Genomic DNA, 18839 nt, shown 5'->3' with positions numbered 1-18839 from the left:
CCAAAACAGACTTTGTCTCAGCACTGACACTGCAACTAACTCCAATCCTGCACCTCAGTGTGCAATTAATAGTCTTTTGAATCCAGATTAATCATCATTCCTCCATTCGTACCAAACCATTGCAAATTTATGGCCCCATTTTCTGAATTTCTCTTCCACGTAATCACTTATGTTTATATATGCTCAAAAACCTCCATGGGTTTTTACACTTTTGAATTTTACTTCTGCACCTTTTAATAAATTATCTAAACCTATCCCTTCCTACTTTACATAGTGATTACACTTCAGAAGGTCTTCGTTAGCCTAATTGTGAAGAAGTCTTTAGAAATTATGAGTACAAGATCTTTCTTTTTCCTTCATTGCTTGTGCAACAGTTCACCACACGAACGACAAAATTTGAGCAGTTTCAGAATGTGGTGAGGAGTAGCTTACAGTAGTTCCTTCATTCTAACCGTCGTTACATTAAGCAGATTATAGCTCATTTTGGTGGCTAATCCAGTTTTTTGGCTCGATAGTAAACATTAACTTTAAAATGACAAATCTGCTCCCCTTGGAAAATGTAACTCTTCAACTTGGTAATCCAATTATAAGCAAATGATGCCAAACAGGAGAGTACAAATTAGCACTTTCATGTATTTGATTTTCAGAATCATATCCACATATAAACACATAATGGTCAGGGCATTGTTTCTTTACTGTATGGCCAGCTACAATCTCACCAGTGCTTCTGTTTTTATGATTTTACAGGAGATGCAAACCCCAAGGAGAGCAGTCCTTTCATTAACAGCACTGAGGCTGAGAAAGGGAAGGAGTACGATGGAAAAAACATGGCTCTGTTCGAGGTACAGTCAAACAACTTACCAGCAGCACCAAAGTCTGTCAAATGGTCATAGTTGGACAGTTTACCAGTGAATGCATGTATCTGCAAACCACGTTAACATTAATTAATGTATACTGATTTTAACTGATCCAAGCTCATGCCTGTCAATTTCTCTAAAATTTTGAACAAAATATCTGCTTTTTTCATTTTTTCCACAAATATAAGTAAGTAGTAAAACTTGTCTAAACTTTCAAGTTCCAGAAAGTGTTTTAAGTTTCCATTATAACATCAGTTTCAAGACACTGAGCATATAATGGAACTAACAAGAGAGCTGCTGCATTGTCCTACACTGACTTTCAAATGCAACCAATACCTTAAACACAAAGGTTTGGAAGGGAGTAACTGAAGGCGTGCCTCAGGGACTGCTGCTGTTCACGTGGCATTCATCAGAAATGAGGGGAAGACAAATATAAATTCAAAGTTGTGTCAATTCACATACGCACAAGTACATGTATGCAATGAAAAAGTCACTTGCAGCAGCACCACATGCACATAGCATCAGAAAAACTTCATTCGCTAACGGGGACACAGACTCTTCTACTGCCAAGTTGAGGCCAGATGCAGACTGGAGGAGCAACATCTCATTTTCTGCATTGCTAGACTGTTGGCATTAACATCAATTTCCCAGTACCCACTCCCCTCTGATCCTCCCTTGCCCCAAACCCCCTGTCTCATCCCTGGAGCCCTTTATCCCTTCTCATTCCCCTCAATCACCCTTAGAACCTGCCTATCACCATTACCTTTCTCCCTCAGGTTCATGGCCCCCTTCCCTTTCTCCCATGGTCCACTGCTCTCCTATCAGATTCCTTCTTCATCCCATTGCCTCTTCCACCTATCACCTACCAGCTTCTCACATCATTCCCCCTTTTCCCCCTCTCCCGCCCTCCTTCCTATACCAACCCCCTCAGCATGGAATCACCCATCACCCACCAGCTCGCTCTTCTCACTATCCCTCATACCTTTCATTCTGGTTTCTGCCCTCTTCCTTTCTATTGCTGATGAAGGGTCTCAGCCTGAAATTACAACTTCATTTTCCTCCACAGATGCTGGCAGACCCGCTAAGTTCCCCAGCATTTTGTGTGTGCTGCTCCATTTAAGCAAATTATATTCAGTTCTAACAAGAAAGAACACAAATGGAACAAAAAAAACCAAAATCCATTTTAATGCAAAAGTGGTCAAAGTGTATCGTAATAACTAAACTGTAGTGATGAAGGTTGTGCTGGTTGGTTGAAGGGAAGTATCTAAGAATGCTGATGATGCAAAGCTGAGTGGCAGTATGATTGGTGAAGAGACACTTCACTGATGCATAGTCAGGAATTTAATGAAGAAAATGTGCGGCCTGCCACTTAGTATATAAAATCAGAAAGGATAGAATTCTTTAGATAGTGATGGAAATGGTAGAGTTTATTTAATATTGCAAGCATTTGAGTGCAAAGGTTGAGATAGCTCACCTGAGTTATATTGAGATTTGGCAAGACTGTAACTGGAATATCATATACAAGTCTAATCTAATCTAGCTAAGTAAGGGGATATTACTTATGATATAAATTGATAACCTTTCAACATGGGAAGGATGGGGAAACTTTAAAGAAAGTGCAGGGGAGTTTTCTCAGGATGTTGCCTGGATGAGAGAACGTATGTGGAAGGTTGAGCGAGCCAGGGCTTCGCTTTGGAGCAAAGGAGACTGAGAGGCAATATAACAGAGGTGCATAAGATTATAAGGGGCATAGATAGAATGAAAAGCCAGTTCATTCCCTCCAGGTTATGGTTTACAGTCCATAACCATTTCCCCCCCAGTGTGGCAATGGCTAATACCAGAGGGCATCTTCTTAAGATGAGTGGAGGGAAGTTTAATAGAGATATCAGAGGTGAGTTTTTTTTTTCACACAGAGCAATTCACGCCTGAAATACACTGACAGGAATGATAGTCGACACCAACACATCAGGGACATTTATGAGACTCTTAGATAGGCACGTGGATGAACAAAAGGTTATGGGGTATGAGGGAGAGAAGAGTTAGATTGATTGTGGTGAAGGTTAAAAGGTTAGCACAATACTATGGGCTGAAGGGCCTGTAAGTGCTGTACTGTTCTATATTCGTTATGAAGTATGTATAACACTTCACTGCAGGAACAAGAGATGTCAGTTTTGAGTCAGACAGCTGTTTCATCTCTAGACTTTAGAGGATTAAGAGGAGATTCATTAAAAATACACAGATTTCTTGTTGGTCCTAACGAGTTAGGTGCAGGGATGTTTCCCCTGACCAGGGTATTTTGAAAAAAGGTGCCAGAGTTTTCAATATAAAGGAGTCAGCCATACAGGGTGTGTTAAGATTATTTTTCACAGCAAGGATAGTGACCATTTGGAATTTTCTATCTGAAAGAGTTGTGGAGGCTCAGGTTTGAGTCCAATAAACATTTGAACGTTAAAATCGTAAAGGGTAAGGTATGTTTAGTGCGGGGAGTGCCAGAGATACAAAAAGATCAGCCATAATTTTATTGAATGATGGAAGGTAATTAAGGGACCTAATAGGCAACCTTTGTCTCAATTACTAATTTTCCTTAAGATCACATATTTCTCACTAGCCAAGGCAAAATAAACGGTTCTTTACAGAACTGTTAACTGCTCCCATTGGCAATTCTGATTAGCAATTTGACATCAGTGATCAACACCAAGGTGGAAGTGGGCATGTCACCTGTGGCATGAGCTCATTATGAAGGAGTTAGACACCCATTTTAAATTATTAAACTAATAAAATCATTTTGGGTACAGAAACAGGAAATGCTCCATCAGTGCAATGCTTGGAAAGGAGTATAATCTGGAAGAGTAGGCTGAAGTTCATTTTGTGATGGTATTGGGTTCACTGGCCATAAAACTCTAAAGGAGAATTTAAGCCCTATCCGATGTAGGTATCTACAAGTATCTTCATTATAGGGAGGTTATACTGTATCAACCTGCTATTCAGAGACTAGCTTATTTCCGTCTAGAGTCTACAGTGAGGTCAAGCTGCTAATACCCTCTCTTTGGGTGGTGCCAACCCCCACCAAGGAGGAGATGCTTCTAGTTAATGAACTACTTTAAACACAGTTTATTTTAACTGATACACTTCTAAATTTAGACATTATTCTTAATGCACACTTGAAACAGAGGATTTCTAGCATAAAGATATTTTAAGTTACAAGAGACAGGTGACAAATGATTGCCAAACACAGGTACGTTTTTTACAGACTAAAAGGACATATCAACAAGCCGCAGACAGATAAGTCATACATTGAGAACAAAAAGCCAAGGCTGCGGAAGGAACTGCAGTTGCTCTTCCCATCATCCACATTTCTACCAATCTCCTTTTCAATCCTAGCTGCCTTATAACATTTACGTTGTTCTGTGTCTAACTGACATCACCTGCATCTGATGTTCTTCAGTTACATTCCTCAGGCCAGGTGAATGCAATGTTTAATTAGGCCAAAGTGGATCATTGTTTCTCTTGATTAAGTTGTGGGCAGATGAGAAATTTGTTGTTCACTTGTTTATGATCAGAAGCTGAGCAAGGAATATTAGAAGTTTAACTTTATCAACAACAATGCTGACCCCTGGAAAGGTCATGCTGCTGAGCTAGAAAGCTGAAGTTAGCAATGAACCCCTTGGGCCCTGGAAGGTGAATAACCATCACAATTTTGCATTCCAACTTCCCTGCACTGAGGCAGAAGCACTACATGCAGGTCTTGAGCCCAGACAGTCTCTGCCAAGCCCTGCTGATAACCATCATTTTGAGGAGTATCAATTTCATTACAAGAACAAGAGAAGCATTGGTTGAAGAGCTCTGTATCAGGAATTTATCTCACAATACTATTTTGTATAACTATTTCCATGAGTTGAAGAAGACATAATGAGTCCTATAACAGGAGAATGGACCCAGAACCCTGACATCTTCATAATTATATATCAGTAAGTATTCATTATCTGTCAGAATGTAATCTGTAAATGAAATGAAGGTATATTCAATTTTGTTTTCAGTGAACATATGTCTGATGAAGAATGACATTAAACTGCGATAAATGGAAGATTTGACTGCGAATAATCTCAGTCAATCTGTATAAACAAACCAATATTAAATCCAAATTGACTTCCTTACTTTCTGCAAACAAAATACTGCTAGAGTAACTCCACCTGTGGAGGAAAATGAGCAGTTAATGTTTCAGATTGAGACCTTTCATCAAATCTGATGAAGGGTCTTAGCCTGAAATGTCACTTTTCATTTCCCTTCACAGAGAGGTGGCGCCGTAGCGTAGGGATTAGTGTAATGCTATTACAGTGCCATTGACTCAGGCTCAATTCTACCGCTCTCTGCAAGGGCTTTGCATATTCTCACCGTGACCATATGGATGCTCCGGTTTGCTCCCACATTCCAAAAACATATCAGTTCGCAGGTTAATTGGACACAAGGGAGTAATTGGGCGACATTGGCTTGTTACCATGCTGTATTGCTAATATATAAAATTAATCGATGCTGCCTAACACATTCTTCCAGCATTTTCTTTTGTGTGTTGCTCCATTCCAGCAAATGCAAACTTTCTTATGTCTCTTTTCCTTCCACAATTCATTGGGGTCAAGAAGCATTCATTTCCATTTCGGTTCAATTGGTTTTGAGGTGGTAGAAGAGGAGGCCAATGTGGAATCCACACCCAAAGGTGCTTGACAGAGAATGGGTGAGAGTGTAAGATAGAACAGGAAGTGATAAGCTCTTTCTTCATTTGTCACTGAGTTTTCCATGTGCTTCTGAGGAAAATTCTCAGACTCATTAATGTTAGTCTAAATGCCCCATCTCTGGTTTGAGAAACCATATGTCCACAAGTCAGCAAGGGTGTCACAGATTTTATAAGGAGGCTTTGGGAATATCACTAAGCCATTTTCCCATCCTCCAGATAACCTCTTGGCAGAACAGAGTTCAGGGCAAACCTAAAGTTTGAAGATGAACATGCCAACAATGCAGCCTGCCTGTCAGAGATAATTTGAGCCTCAATGGTGGAGATATGCTGGGAGAAGATATGACATTGGTTGACCTATCCTGCTAAAGGACTTGGAGGAATTTGCACCTCTTTGAAGAGCTTGTTGTAGATAATCCATAATTCTGACCATACAGAAGGACATTGATCACCAGTGACAAGTAAGCAATGAACTTTGCCCTGAGTTTATGTTCTTGGTCTCTCAAATGACCATAGTCTGTCGTGTCACATTGGGAGGTGGTGGACACTTTCATCAGTGTTATCTGAGGAGAGATTCTTGAAATATGGAGAACTTCAGGGACATAATGTTATGTAGTGGGGGAGATTGGTAATGTTTGTTGTGTGAATGGTCTCACATGCTTCTGTGAATGAGTTCATGGGGACCTGGAGTTTAGCTCCCAAACGTGTACATATGCAATGTCTTTTGCATATTGAAGTTCAATGACTCTCCAATAGCAGCGTTGCTTCTGTTCATTAACAGACACTATAAACACCTCCCGAAAAGGATGCAGAGAGTAGCAGTAGCCACATTACATGGTCATTATGATTCTCTTTTTTACAAAATCCTATTCAAATGTTTACTATATTACAGATGTACAATATTATACAATAATCTGCATATTTACATTTTCAAATTATAATCCTGTCATCACTGTCTAAAACATAATTGAGCCCCAAGGCCTCCAGCTAAACTGAAGCAAGCCAAGGTAGAGGTGTGTCCATTTCTATTGATGGAGTCCTCTCTCACATTTCCTCCAGCTCCCAGGCTCCTACTCTCATACCACACCCCCTACCACACACCCCAAAAGCACAACAAAGATAGAATTCCCCTAGTCCCCACCTTTCACCCTACTGGAGTCCACAGGCCCAGCGCATCATCTTATCACGAGCACCATGGGATCCCGCCACCATCTTCTCTTCCCCACCCCTTCTCAGCTTCCATGGGACTACTCTTTTCACCACTTCCCTGATCCACTTCCCCCTCCCCACCCACCTCCATCTGAGCCCTGCAGCTCTTGTTCCTGTATCTCCTGCATCACCAACATCCAGGGACCTCAAATCCCTTCCAAGCTAAGGTTCATGTGCTCCTTCTACAACCTCACTTACTGTACTTAGTCTCCCAATGTGGCTTCCTCTACATTGGTAGACTAGGCAACTTGCAGATCAGCTGAACTCTGTCCATAAAGTTTGTCTTCATTTATATATTTTCATTATTTGTTACATGTACTGTACATCAAAACATACAGTGACACGTGCTGCTTGCGTCAGGTGCCTGCAAGTGTCGCCACACTCCTGGCACCAACGCAGCATGCCCACAGCTCACTAACGCTAACCGTCGATTTTGGAATTGGGAGGAAACTGGAACACCCAGGGGAAACCCAAGTGATGACGAGGAGGACGTACAAAGGCCTTACAGATAACAGTGGGAATCGAACTCCATTTCATAGCTAAAGTAAAGCATTTCACTATCCACTACACGGCAGTGCCACCTCTATGTTACCATGGTGTCCATACTGGCTATTCTGAGCCCCCGGTCACGTGCCATTTCATCTCTCCCTCCCAGTTCCACACCAACCCATCTGTCCTACTGTGGCGAGGCCCCACATGACTAGAAAAGCAACATCTCACATTCTGTCTGTATGGAGTTCATGACACCTGTTCCTTCTGATCATGTAGGTTACCCCCTGGTGCTCCAAATTCCTCTCACAAAGCAAGAATTGTGGGTTTCTAAGTTAATTAGCTGCTATAAATTACCCCTGGAACATTATTGGGCAGGTGCAGAAAATAAAATGTGTTAAGGGAGAACTAGTGTAGGAATGGATATTGCTGAGGAACATGCACTCAAAGGACTGAAGGGCATGTTTCTTTGCCATATCTCTCCACGACTCTGTGACAATGGATGGAACTCAGAAATGAACTCAATACACTGACTACATAACACCATAAGATATAGGAGCAGAATTAAGGCATTTGTCCCATCGAGTCTGCTCTGCCATTTCATCGTAGCTGATCCAATTTTCCTCTCAGCCCCAAACTCCTGCCTTCGCCTCCTGACCAATAAAGAATCTATCACCGTCTGCCTTAAATATACATGAAGACCTGGCCTCCATAGCTGCCTGTGGCAAAGTATTCCACAGATTCACCACTCTCTGTCTCCTCATCTCCTCCGCATCTCCGTTGTGAAAGGATGACCCTCTATTCTGAGGCTGTGTCTTAGCCTCTCCTACCATAGGAAACATCCTCTCCACATCTACTCTATCGAGGCCTTTCATCATTCAATAGGTTTCAATGAGGTCACCCCTCATTCTTCTGAATTCCAGTGGATATAGGCCCAGAGACATCAAACACTCTTCAAATGACAAACCATTCAATCCTGGAATCATTTTCATGAACCTCCTTTGAACCCTCTGCACTTTCCACAAATCCTTTCTAAGATAAGGAGCCCAAAACTACTCTCAGTACTCCAAGTGAGACCTCATCAGTGCTTTATAAAGTCTCAACATTATATCCTTGCTTTTATATTCTAATTCTCTTGAAATGAATGCTAACATTGCACAACACCCAGTCCAGAATACCTGATCCCCTAGTGCCCTCAGCCACGAGCTGCTCTAAAAAACCATCTCGTAGGCACTCTAGAAATCCCCCCTCCTGGAATCCAGTACCAACCTGATTTTCCCAGTTTACCTGTATATTAAAAGCTCCCATGAGTATTGTAACATTGCTCTTTTGTCATGCTTTTTCTTTCTCCCATTGTAATTTGTAGGCCACATCCTTATTTCTGTTTAGGGGTCTATACAGAACTCCCATCAGGGTCTTTTTATCCTTGCAGTTTCTTAGTTCTCTCCACAATGATTCAATACCCTCTGACCCCATGTCACTTCTTTCTAATGATATGATATCATTTTTCAGCAACAGAGCAACATCTGCCTTCCTGCCTATCCTTTCAGTACAATGTGTATCCTTTGACATTAAGCTCTCAATTATAATCTTTTTTCAGCCAGTGATGCCTACAACGTCATACCTGCCAATCTACAACTGTGCTACAAGTTCATCTACCTTACTGTGTATACTGTTCACATTCAAATATAATACCTTCAGTGCTGTATTCACCCTTTTCAATTTTGTCTGCTTTTAACATTGCAACTCATCCTGTTGACTGCAATCTTACCCTCTCAACACTACACATTGCCTCTGTTTGTAAACAAGCTACCTCATCTTCAGCACTATCATCCGCCTTTCCTACGATACTTCTTGCATTGAAATATAGGCAGCTCAGGATACTAGTCACAACATGCTCAACCTTCTGATTCCTGACTTTGTCTGAGGTCTTAACAATATCTGCCTTCACAACCTCTCCACTAACTATTCTGGCACTCTGGTTCCCATCCCCTGCAACTCTAGTTTAAACCCCACTATGCAGCATTAACAAACCTTCCTGCTTGGATATTATTCCTCCTCCAGTTCAGGTGCAACCCATCTTTTCTGTATAGGTCCCTCCTTACCAATGATCCAAAAATCTTATTTCTTCCCTCCTAAACCAACTCCTTAGCCACCTATTAAACCATATAATCTTCCTAGTTTTGGCCATACTAGTGACATGGGTAGCAATTCTAAGATCATAACCCTGGAGGTCCTGCCCTATAATTTACCTCCTAACTCCCTGAACTCCCCATGCAGAACCTCGTCACTCGTCCTACCCATATCATTGAGACCTACATGGACCATGACTTCTGTCTGTTCACCCTCCCATTTAAGAATGCTGAGAACTCAATTCAAGATAACCCAGACCCTGGCACCCGGGAGGCAAGATACCATTCAGGAATCTTGTTCCTGCCCACAGAACCTCCTGTCTATTCCCTGAATTAATGAATCCTCTATCACCACAGTGTGCCTCTTCTCTCCTCTTCCCTTCTGAGTTACAGAGGTAGACTCAGTGCCAGAGACCTGACCACTGTGACTTTAGGTCATCCCCCCGCAACAGTATCCAAACCTTTTTTTGAGGAAGATGGCCACAGGGGTACTCTGCATTAGCTCCTTAATCGCTTTACCCTTCCTGACTGTCACCCAGTCTCCTGTGTCTGGCTCCTTGGGTGCAACTAGCTCTCTATATGCTCTATCTATCCCTACCTCCGCCTTCTGAATGGTCCAGTAATGACTCCAATAAACACCACATTCACTACAACTGCTTGAGGATGACTGCATAGGCAAACTTTTTCAAATATGTGCAGAAAAATATTTTCTTTGCAATATACACAAAATGCTGGAGACACTCACCAAGCCATGCAGCGTCTATGGAGGTGAATGTTTTGGGCGAAGACCCTTAATCAGCACTGGAAAGGAAGGAGGAAGAGGCAAGAATAAGAAGGTGAGGGAGGGGATGGAGTAAAGGCTGGAAGATGATAGATGAAATCAGGTGAGTGGGGTTGAAATGAGAAGCTGAGAGGTAGAAGAGGTAAAAGGGCTATAATAGAAGGAAACTAAACGGAGAAGAGAGTGGACCATTTGAGAAAGGGAAGGAGGTGGGGGGGAAGTTGAGGGAGGGAATGGCAGGTGAGGAGAAGTGAAGGGGCAAGAATGGAGCCAGAATAGGGAGTGGAAAAAGAGAGAAGTGGGAGGGAGGAAGAAATTAACGGAAGTTAAAGAAATCGATGTTCATGCTATCAGGTTGGAGGCTACCCAGGTGGAATATGAGGTGTTGCTCCTCCAACCTGAGAGTGACCTCATCATGGCACTAGAGGAGCCATGGACCAACTTGTTGGATCGGGACTGGGATGTGGAATTCAAATAAGTGGCCGACGGCAAAACCCACCTTTTGTGGTGATTATTATATCTGCTCTGTATTATATCTTATGCAATAGTTCATTGCATTTGGAGGTTGTATTATAAAAACACACAATTTACAATGGCAACTAGACTGAAATTTGCTGTCACAATCAGATTATCTTATTGCAGCATGGGGTTATCTGAGGTCTATAAGCCATCATTGTGACAATTTACAATATCCCTTTTGTGCATGCTTTGAAAGAGAGAATAACACTACACCTGTGCATATCCCACAGCATTTGGCAGCTGCGTGATCTCTGTCTCAGAAGCCAACATCAAGAATAGCATTTCTCCTCTGCCATCAGGTGCCTGAACAGTCCAGGAACTCATTATTCAACTTTTGCACTATTTATCGATTTTTGAAGCTTTTGGTTTGCACTGAAACGCTGTTCCAAAACAAACTTTAAGACTCGTGTCAGAGATAAACCAGATTCTGATTCTAACATATTTCTGAGGAATCTTAACTTTGCTTAGCATTTGAAACTACTTTGTGAGGTTTTGCAGAATTTACTTAAAATCATTAGGAGTTTGAGGAGATTTGGTATGTCGCCTAAAACACTCGCAAATTTCTACAGATGTACTGTGCAGAACATTCTAACTGGCTGCATCACCGTCTGGTATGGAGGGGCAACTGCACAGGATTGAAGTAAGCTGCAGAGAGTTAGAAAATTAGTCAACTCCATCTTGGGCACTAGACTCCATACTATCCAAGACATCTTCAAGGAGCGGTGCCTCAAAAAGGCAGTGTCCATCATTAAGGACCCCCACTACCCAGGACATGCCCTCTTCTCATTATTACCCCCAGGAAGGAGGTACAGAAGCCTGAATGCACACACTAATCGATTCAGGGACAGCTTCTTCCTCTCTGCCATCCAATTTCTGAATGCTCATTGAACCCATACACACTACCTCACTACTTTTTTTATTTCTGTTTTTGCACGACTCATTTAATTTCATTATTATATATATATACTTACTGTAATTCACAGGCTTTTTTCTGTATTTTAATGTAATGCATTGTACTGCTGCCAGAAAGTTAACAAATTTCACGACATATGCTGGAGATATTAAAACTGATTCTGATCCTGAAATGCTGATGAGGGGTTTGAGTCAGTAACGTAGACTGTTTATTCTCCCCACATAAATGCTCCTCACTTGCCAAGATCCTCCAGCATTTTGAGTGTCTCATTGAATTGATCTCATTGTGTCTCACTGACTGTCTATCGAACAGAGCCTACTCTAATTTGCCTACTCTAATCCTCAGCACTGTGAGGATCGTGTTTTTTTGATTTCTCAAGTGTCTTCAATACCATACAGCCCTCATTGCTGGGGAAAAGCTCCATTCAATACAGATTGGCACTTCCATTGTATCCTGGATAATGGACAACCTGACTGGCAGACCACAGTTTGTGCAGCTTCAGAGCTGTGTGTCAGACATGGCTATAAGCAGCACTGGGGCCCCACAGGGGACTGTATTGGCTTTCTTCCTGTTTACCCTGTATACTTCCGTCTTCAGATACAACACTGAGTCATGTTATCTGCAGAAATTTTCTGATGACTCAGCAATAGTTGAGCGTGTAAAGGGCAGACAGGATGATGAATACAGGTGGAGGACTTTGTCAAATGGTGCAAGCTGAATCATCTGCAGCTTAACATCATAAGACAAAGGAGATGGTGATGGACTTTAGGAAGACTAAGCCTGCACTGCTCCCTGTTAATATTGATGGTGAGGATTAACAAGTATCTGGGGTGCACCTTGTTAACAGATAGTTAACAGACTTGAGTGGAGCACCAACACAGAGGCTGTGTACAAGAAGGGCCAGAGTCGCCTCTACTTCCTGAGGAGACTGAGGCCCTTTGGAGTGTGCAGGCCTCTCCTTCACAAGTTCCACCAGTCTGTTGTTGCCAGTACTATGGGCTGTGTGGCGGTGTGCTGGGACAATAACATCAACACTGGTGATACAAACAGGCTCAATGAACTGATTAGAAAGGCTAGCTCTGTTATAGGAGTCAAACTGGACACACTGGAGACTGTGGTAGAACAAAGGACCAGAAATTCCTGGCAATTCTGAACAATGTTTCTCACCCTCTGCATGCCACGTCGGGTGAACAGAGGAGCACATTTAGTAATAGGCTAAGACAGCTGCACTGCTCCAAAGAGCGCTATATGAGGTCATTCTTACCCTCGGCCATTAAGCTCTACAATGAGTCAACCTATAGCTGGGAAGTGGTGACCCTCTCCTGTTAGACTGTTGGTGCTAACTTATTTTTTATTCTTTCTACTTCTGTTCTAATATTTATATCTGTGCACTTGTAATACAGGTGTAATACTATAATTTCCTCTGGAATCAATAAAGTATCTATCTAATTTATGTTGTCTTTAATATATCGTATCATGCTCCAGAGTAATCTCATATATTGATGGGAGATTCTAATGGTATCAAAGAGAGCCTGTGCAAATCAAACTTCCTATCACCTCTCTCTGTTGCCCCTCCTCTATCTCTTTCTCCCATGCTCAACTCTCCTCTCCAATCAGATTCTTTCTTCTTCAGCTCTTTCCATTGTCCATCTATCATGTCTCAGCTTCTCTCTTCATTCCCCTCCCTTGCCCACCTAGCTTCACCTATCATCTTCCACATGCGTTCCTTCCCTTCCTTCCACCTTCTTATTTTCTGGATTCTTTCCCTTTCCTTTCCAGTCCTGATGAAGGGTCTCAGCCTGAAGCATTGGCTATTCTAAGGTTCATTTATTATCAAAGTATACAACTCTGAAATTCTTCTTCTCCAAACTCTTTACCTTCCCACTTCATTTCTAGTCTTGATTAAAGGTCTCAGTCCAAAAAATCGACTCTTTATCTTACTTGCTTTCTTTTCCACTACTTAAGAACATAAGAAATAGGAACTGGAGTAGACCATCTGGCCCACCAAGCCTGCTCCGCCATTCAATAAGATCATGGCTGATATTACAATGGACTCATCTCCACCTACCTGTGTTTACCCCATAACCCTTAATTCCACTACTATGCAAAATCTATTCAACCTTGACTTAAATACATTCATTGAGTTAGCCTCCACTACTTCGTTGGGTAGAGAATTCCACAGATTCACCACTCTCTGGAAAAAACAGTTCCTCCCATCTCTGTCCTAAATGCTCCCCTGAATCTTGAGGCTATGTCTCCGAGTTCAAGTCTCACCTCTCAGTGGAAATAACTTATGTGCCTCTATCTTATCTATCCCTTTCATAATTTTATATGTTTCTATATGATCTCCTCTCAACCTTCTGAATCCCAGTGTGTACAGTCCTAGGCAACTCAATCACTCCTCATAGACTAACCCTCTCAGTTCAGGAATCAACCTGGTGAAGCTCCTCTGCACCGCCTCCAAAGCCAGTATACCCTCCCTCAAGTAAGGAGACCAGAACTGCACACAGTACTCCAGGTGCAGCCTCACCCGTACCCAATACAGTTTCAGCATACCCTCCCTGCTCTTAAATTTAATCCCTCTAGCAATGAAGGCCAACCAGAGAAACTCCCATGTACCCCAACTCTCTGCTTTCTATTGGTTAACCAATTCTCTATCCATGCTACTACATCACCCCCAATTCTATAGCTATTGTATCCAGGTCCTCACTTCCCATTGCATCCATAACGTCTCTCTTTGGCATGTTAGACGTGTCCCCCACCATGAAGACCGAAACAAAATATTCATTCAAAGCCTCGGCCATTTCCTCATTACCCAATATCAATTCCCCCTTCTCATCCTCCAAGGGACCTACATTCACTTTAGCCACCTTTTTCCACTTTATATAATTAAAAAGCTTTTATTATCCCTTTTTATATTTTGTTCTAGTTCTTTGTGGTTTTTGTTGCTTTTTAAACTCTTCCCAATCTTCCAGTTTCCCACTACTCTTGGTGACTTTGTATGCACAAGCTTTTAGTTTGATGCCTTCTTTTACTTCCTTACTTATCCTGTGCTGGCTCTCCCCACCCTGACTGTCCTTGCTTTTAACTGGAATATATTTTGTTGAGCACTGTAAAAAATCTCTTTGAAAGTCTTCCACTGTTCCTCAACCGTCCCACCAAATAGCCTGTGTTGCCAGTCTACACTAGCGAAATTCTCCCTCATCCCATTGTTGTCTCCATTGTTTAAGCATAATACATTGGTTTTAGCTTGAACTATTGCCCCCTCCATTTGTATGAGAAACGCAATCATTCTACAATCACTCTTTCCTAGAGGGTCCCTTACAACAAGATCACTAATTTTACCTGTCTCATTGCACAGGACCAGATCTAAGAATACACGTTTCCTTGTATGTTCAGTAACATGCTGTTCAAAGAAGCCAGCACAGATACATTCTACGAAGTCCTCCTCAAGAGTGCCTCAATCAACTTGATTTACCCAATCTATGTGCAAGTTAAAGCCCCCCATGATAACTGCTATTCCATTCTTACATGTCTTAGATATTTCTCTGTTTATTGCCTGAGCTACTGTAATGTTATTATTCGGTGGCCTATAGATAACTCCCACCAATGATTGTTTTTCCTTTTACTATTCCTAATCTCTACACAGATGGATTCAACATTCGGCTCCTTAGATCTTATATCATCTCTCACTATCTCCCTGATCTCATCCTTAATTAAGAGCACTACTCCACCTCCCTAACCTTCCTGCCGATTCTTCCGTATTGCCTGATATCCTTGGATATTTAAGTCCCAATCCTCTCCACCCTGCAACCACATTTCTTTAATGGCCAATAAATCACATCCTTTGTACTGATTTTTGCCACAAGTTCACTGACCTTATTTTGAACACTACTGACATTTAGATAAAGTGCCCTTACACTCATTGTGCTTTTAAAGTCTTGTAATCTTGTTCTCTTTTACACCTGACTTTTCTTTACTCTTATTTTTCACTTTTTTATCTTTTGCTTTTTCTTTATCTGTATCCAGACTTTTCTTTATTACTTTATCCATACTTCTCCAATCCATTGAACCCCACCCCCCCTACTATTTAATTTAAAGCCCTATCCACAGCCCTAGTTATGCGATTCGCTAGGATCCAGGTCCCATCACAGTTCAGGTGGAGCCTTTCCCATTAGTACAGCTCCCCCCTTCCCCAATACTGGTGCCAATTTCCCATAAATTCAAACCCACTTCTCTCACACCAATCCTTGAGCCACACATTTAACTTTAATCTTCTTGACCCTGTGCCAATTAACATATAGCTCAAATAGTAATCCAGAGATTACTACCCTTTTGGTTCTGCTTTTTTCAGTCCATAGCAGCTCAAATTCTCTCAGCTGAATTCCTTCCTCATTCTACCTATGGCATTGGTACCCACATGGACCATGACAACTAGATCTTTCCCTTCCCACTGCAAAATCCTCTACAGTTCAGATAAGATGTCCCAAACTAGGGCACCAGGCAGGCAACACAGTGTTTGGGACACTCTATCTTCGTGATAGAGAACTCTGTCTATTCCCCTGATTATACTATCCCCAATTACCACTACATTTCTCTTCTCTCCCTCCTCTTGAATGGCTTCCTGAACTACGGTTCCACAGTTAGGTTGCTCATCCTTCCTCCAACCCCACCCTCATCCACACAGGGAGCAAGAACCTCAGACCTGTTGGAGAAGCTCAAGGGCTGAGGCTCCTCCGGCAGTGTCTCTTGGATCCCACCACCCACCTCACTCACAGACAGACCCTCTTGTCATTGACCACTGACTGGATATTAATCTAATAGGTGTGACTGCCTCCTGAAACAGAGAATCCAGGTAACTCTCCCCCTTCCTAATGTGCCGCAGTGCCTGAAGCTCAGATTCCAGGTCATCAACATTAGACTTGAGTGCCTCGAGCAGCCAACACTTGCTGCGGATATGGTCACCAGGAACCACCAGCTCACGTATCATGCAGCTACAGCACATCACCCGATCCTGATCTTGCATCATTCCTACTTTCTTTAATTAGCTGTAATTTAGTAACTTTTTATTCAACCCCTACAACAGCCTTACCTGCTACTTACCTGTGCCTCCCCACCAAAGGCTCAAGTTCCCACTCCTACACTGGTCCGTTCTCACAATGGCCACTCCACTTTGACCCTGCTTTACTTTTATTTGCTACTGCGAATGAATTGCAAATCGATTGGTCCACCTCTACTGCGCCAAGCCCCACAAAATGTTCCTTTTTTAAACTCTTCTCCCTGACCTGTGTGAAGCTCTCTTGTTCTGAGAATTGATTGGTCTGTCACTAATGCTTATGAAGTCCTCTCCATAGATGCTGCCTGATTTGTTGATTACCTCCAGCATTTTGTGTCTGTTGCTCTGGATTTCCAGCATTTGCAGAATCTCTTGTGTTTATGACCTTTTCTGGATTAGCTATTCATAGCATTAAATTTAGAATAATTGGATTTGTTACATTCATGTTGTTAGTTAACACATATGTAAGTGTGGCCTTTAAATTCTAATAGTTTTGTGATGGGCATATTGATTAGTTGGTACAGCTTAGGTCAACTGCAGAAACACAAAGCTCTAATAGCTGCCTAGCAGTCTGAAATGCATAGAGTTTTCACTGTTTTGTGTTCTGTCTATAATGTTTTTGCAGGAAGAAATGGACACCAGTCCTATGGTATCATCTCTTCTCAGCGGACTAGCCAACTACACCAACCTTCCCCAAGGTGTCAAAGAGCATGAAGAGGCTGAAAATAATGAGGGGACCAAGAAGAAACAAGTCAAGGTAAAAAAAAATTAGGGGAAAGAGTTACAGTGTTAATTTACTGCAATTATTATTTCCTTTTGTATTTTAGTATCGCTCTGAAATCACCAGTGTCCCAAGTAACACCCAAGAAAAACACTGCAAAGTCAATTAAAGGGACTATGATTCCATTATGGTAACAATATTGTTTGTAAAAAAAAAAACACTTCACAAAATACTTCTGATCCCTTAGGGTCCTGACAAACATACATGGGATTGTTTTAAACGTACTGAGTTTGCAAAACACTCTTGGCCTTTCTCTCAAATCATCTTGGCCCACTGTATCAATAAGTTTCACTGTTATTTGTCTAGAATTCAAGTCAAGTCAAGTCACTTTTATTGTCATTTCGACCATAACTGCTGGTACAGTGCATAGTAAAAATGAGACAATGTTTTTCAGGACCATGGTATTACATGACACAGTCCACAAACTAGACTGAACTACATAAAAAACAACACAGAAAAAAAACCACACAAAAACTACACTAGACTACAGACCTACCCAGGACTGCATAAAGTGCACAAAACAGTGCAGGCATTACAATAAATAATAAACAAGACAATAAGGTGTCAGTCCAGGCTCTGGGTATTGAGGGGTCTGATAGCTTGGGGGAAGAAACTGTTATATAGTCTGGTCGTGAGAGCCCGAATGTTTCGGAGCCTTTTCCCAGACGGCAGGAGAGAGAAGAGATTGTATGAGGGGTGCATGGGGTCTGTTTCCTTTGCGGATGCAGCGTGTAGTGTAAATGTTCGCGATGGCGGGAAGAGAGACCCCGATGATCTTCTCAGCTGACCTCACTATCCGCTGCAGGGTCTTGCGATCTGAGATGGTGCAATTTCCGAACCAGGCAGTGATGCAGCTGCTCAGATGCTCTCAATACAACCCCTGTAGAATGTGATGAGTATGGGGGGCGGGGGGGAGATGGACTTTCCTCAGCCATCACAAAAAGTAGAAACACTGCTGGGCTTTCTTTGCTATGGAGCTGGTGTTGAGGGACCAGGTGAGATTCTCTGCCAGGTGAACACCAAGATGCTTATTGTTTTCCAATAGATCTTCAATTTCTAAATCATATATATCCATTGATAAGAAATATGCTGTAAAATTAAATTTTAAAAAATAGCTTTCTTAACCTCTGCCCGGTTGAGCCAATTCTTGGCACGTGATTCATTTTGTGATATGGAGATGAATTCAAGCTGAAATTTAAAAAGTATTGTTAACATAATTGTGGATACAATTTATGCTTGATTGTCAAATCTAATAAGCTGCTGTGGATTTCTGTGCATGTGCACAAATACGTTTGTATATAACATAAGCTTTGTCCTCATTCTGAGAGGTTTTTTCAAAAGCAGGCATACTGCGACTGATAACAGACCATGCTCTA

The 18839-nt window shown here is 41.9% G+C and overlaps 1 protein-coding gene across 3 annotated transcripts in view; it reads left to right on the top strand.

The window, feature by feature from the left end:
• LOC140735960 (solute carrier family 12 member 5-like) overlaps window positions 1-18839 on the top strand; it is a 1160378-nt gene that overhangs the window by 811515 nt on the left and 330024 nt on the right. For all 3 annotated transcript variants that reach the window (XM_073061588.1, XM_073061587.1, XM_073061589.1), the window contains exons 2-3: window positions 748-842; window positions 17308-17439. In XM_073061588.1, coding sequence (XP_072917689.1) covers window positions 748-842; window positions 17308-17439 — 227 coding nt within the window. The remainder of the gene's footprint in view (window positions 1-747; window positions 843-17307; window positions 17440-18839) is intronic.

Source organism: Hemitrygon akajei, chromosome 11 (assembly GCF_048418815.1).
Source record: "Hemitrygon akajei chromosome 11, sHemAka1.3, whole genome shotgun sequence".
NCBI classification, from domain to species: domain Eukaryota; kingdom Metazoa; phylum Chordata; class Chondrichthyes; order Myliobatiformes; family Dasyatidae; genus Hemitrygon; species Hemitrygon akajei.
The sequence above is the reverse complement of the archived record's forward strand: the minus strand, read 5'-3'. Positions and strand labels throughout refer to the sequence as shown.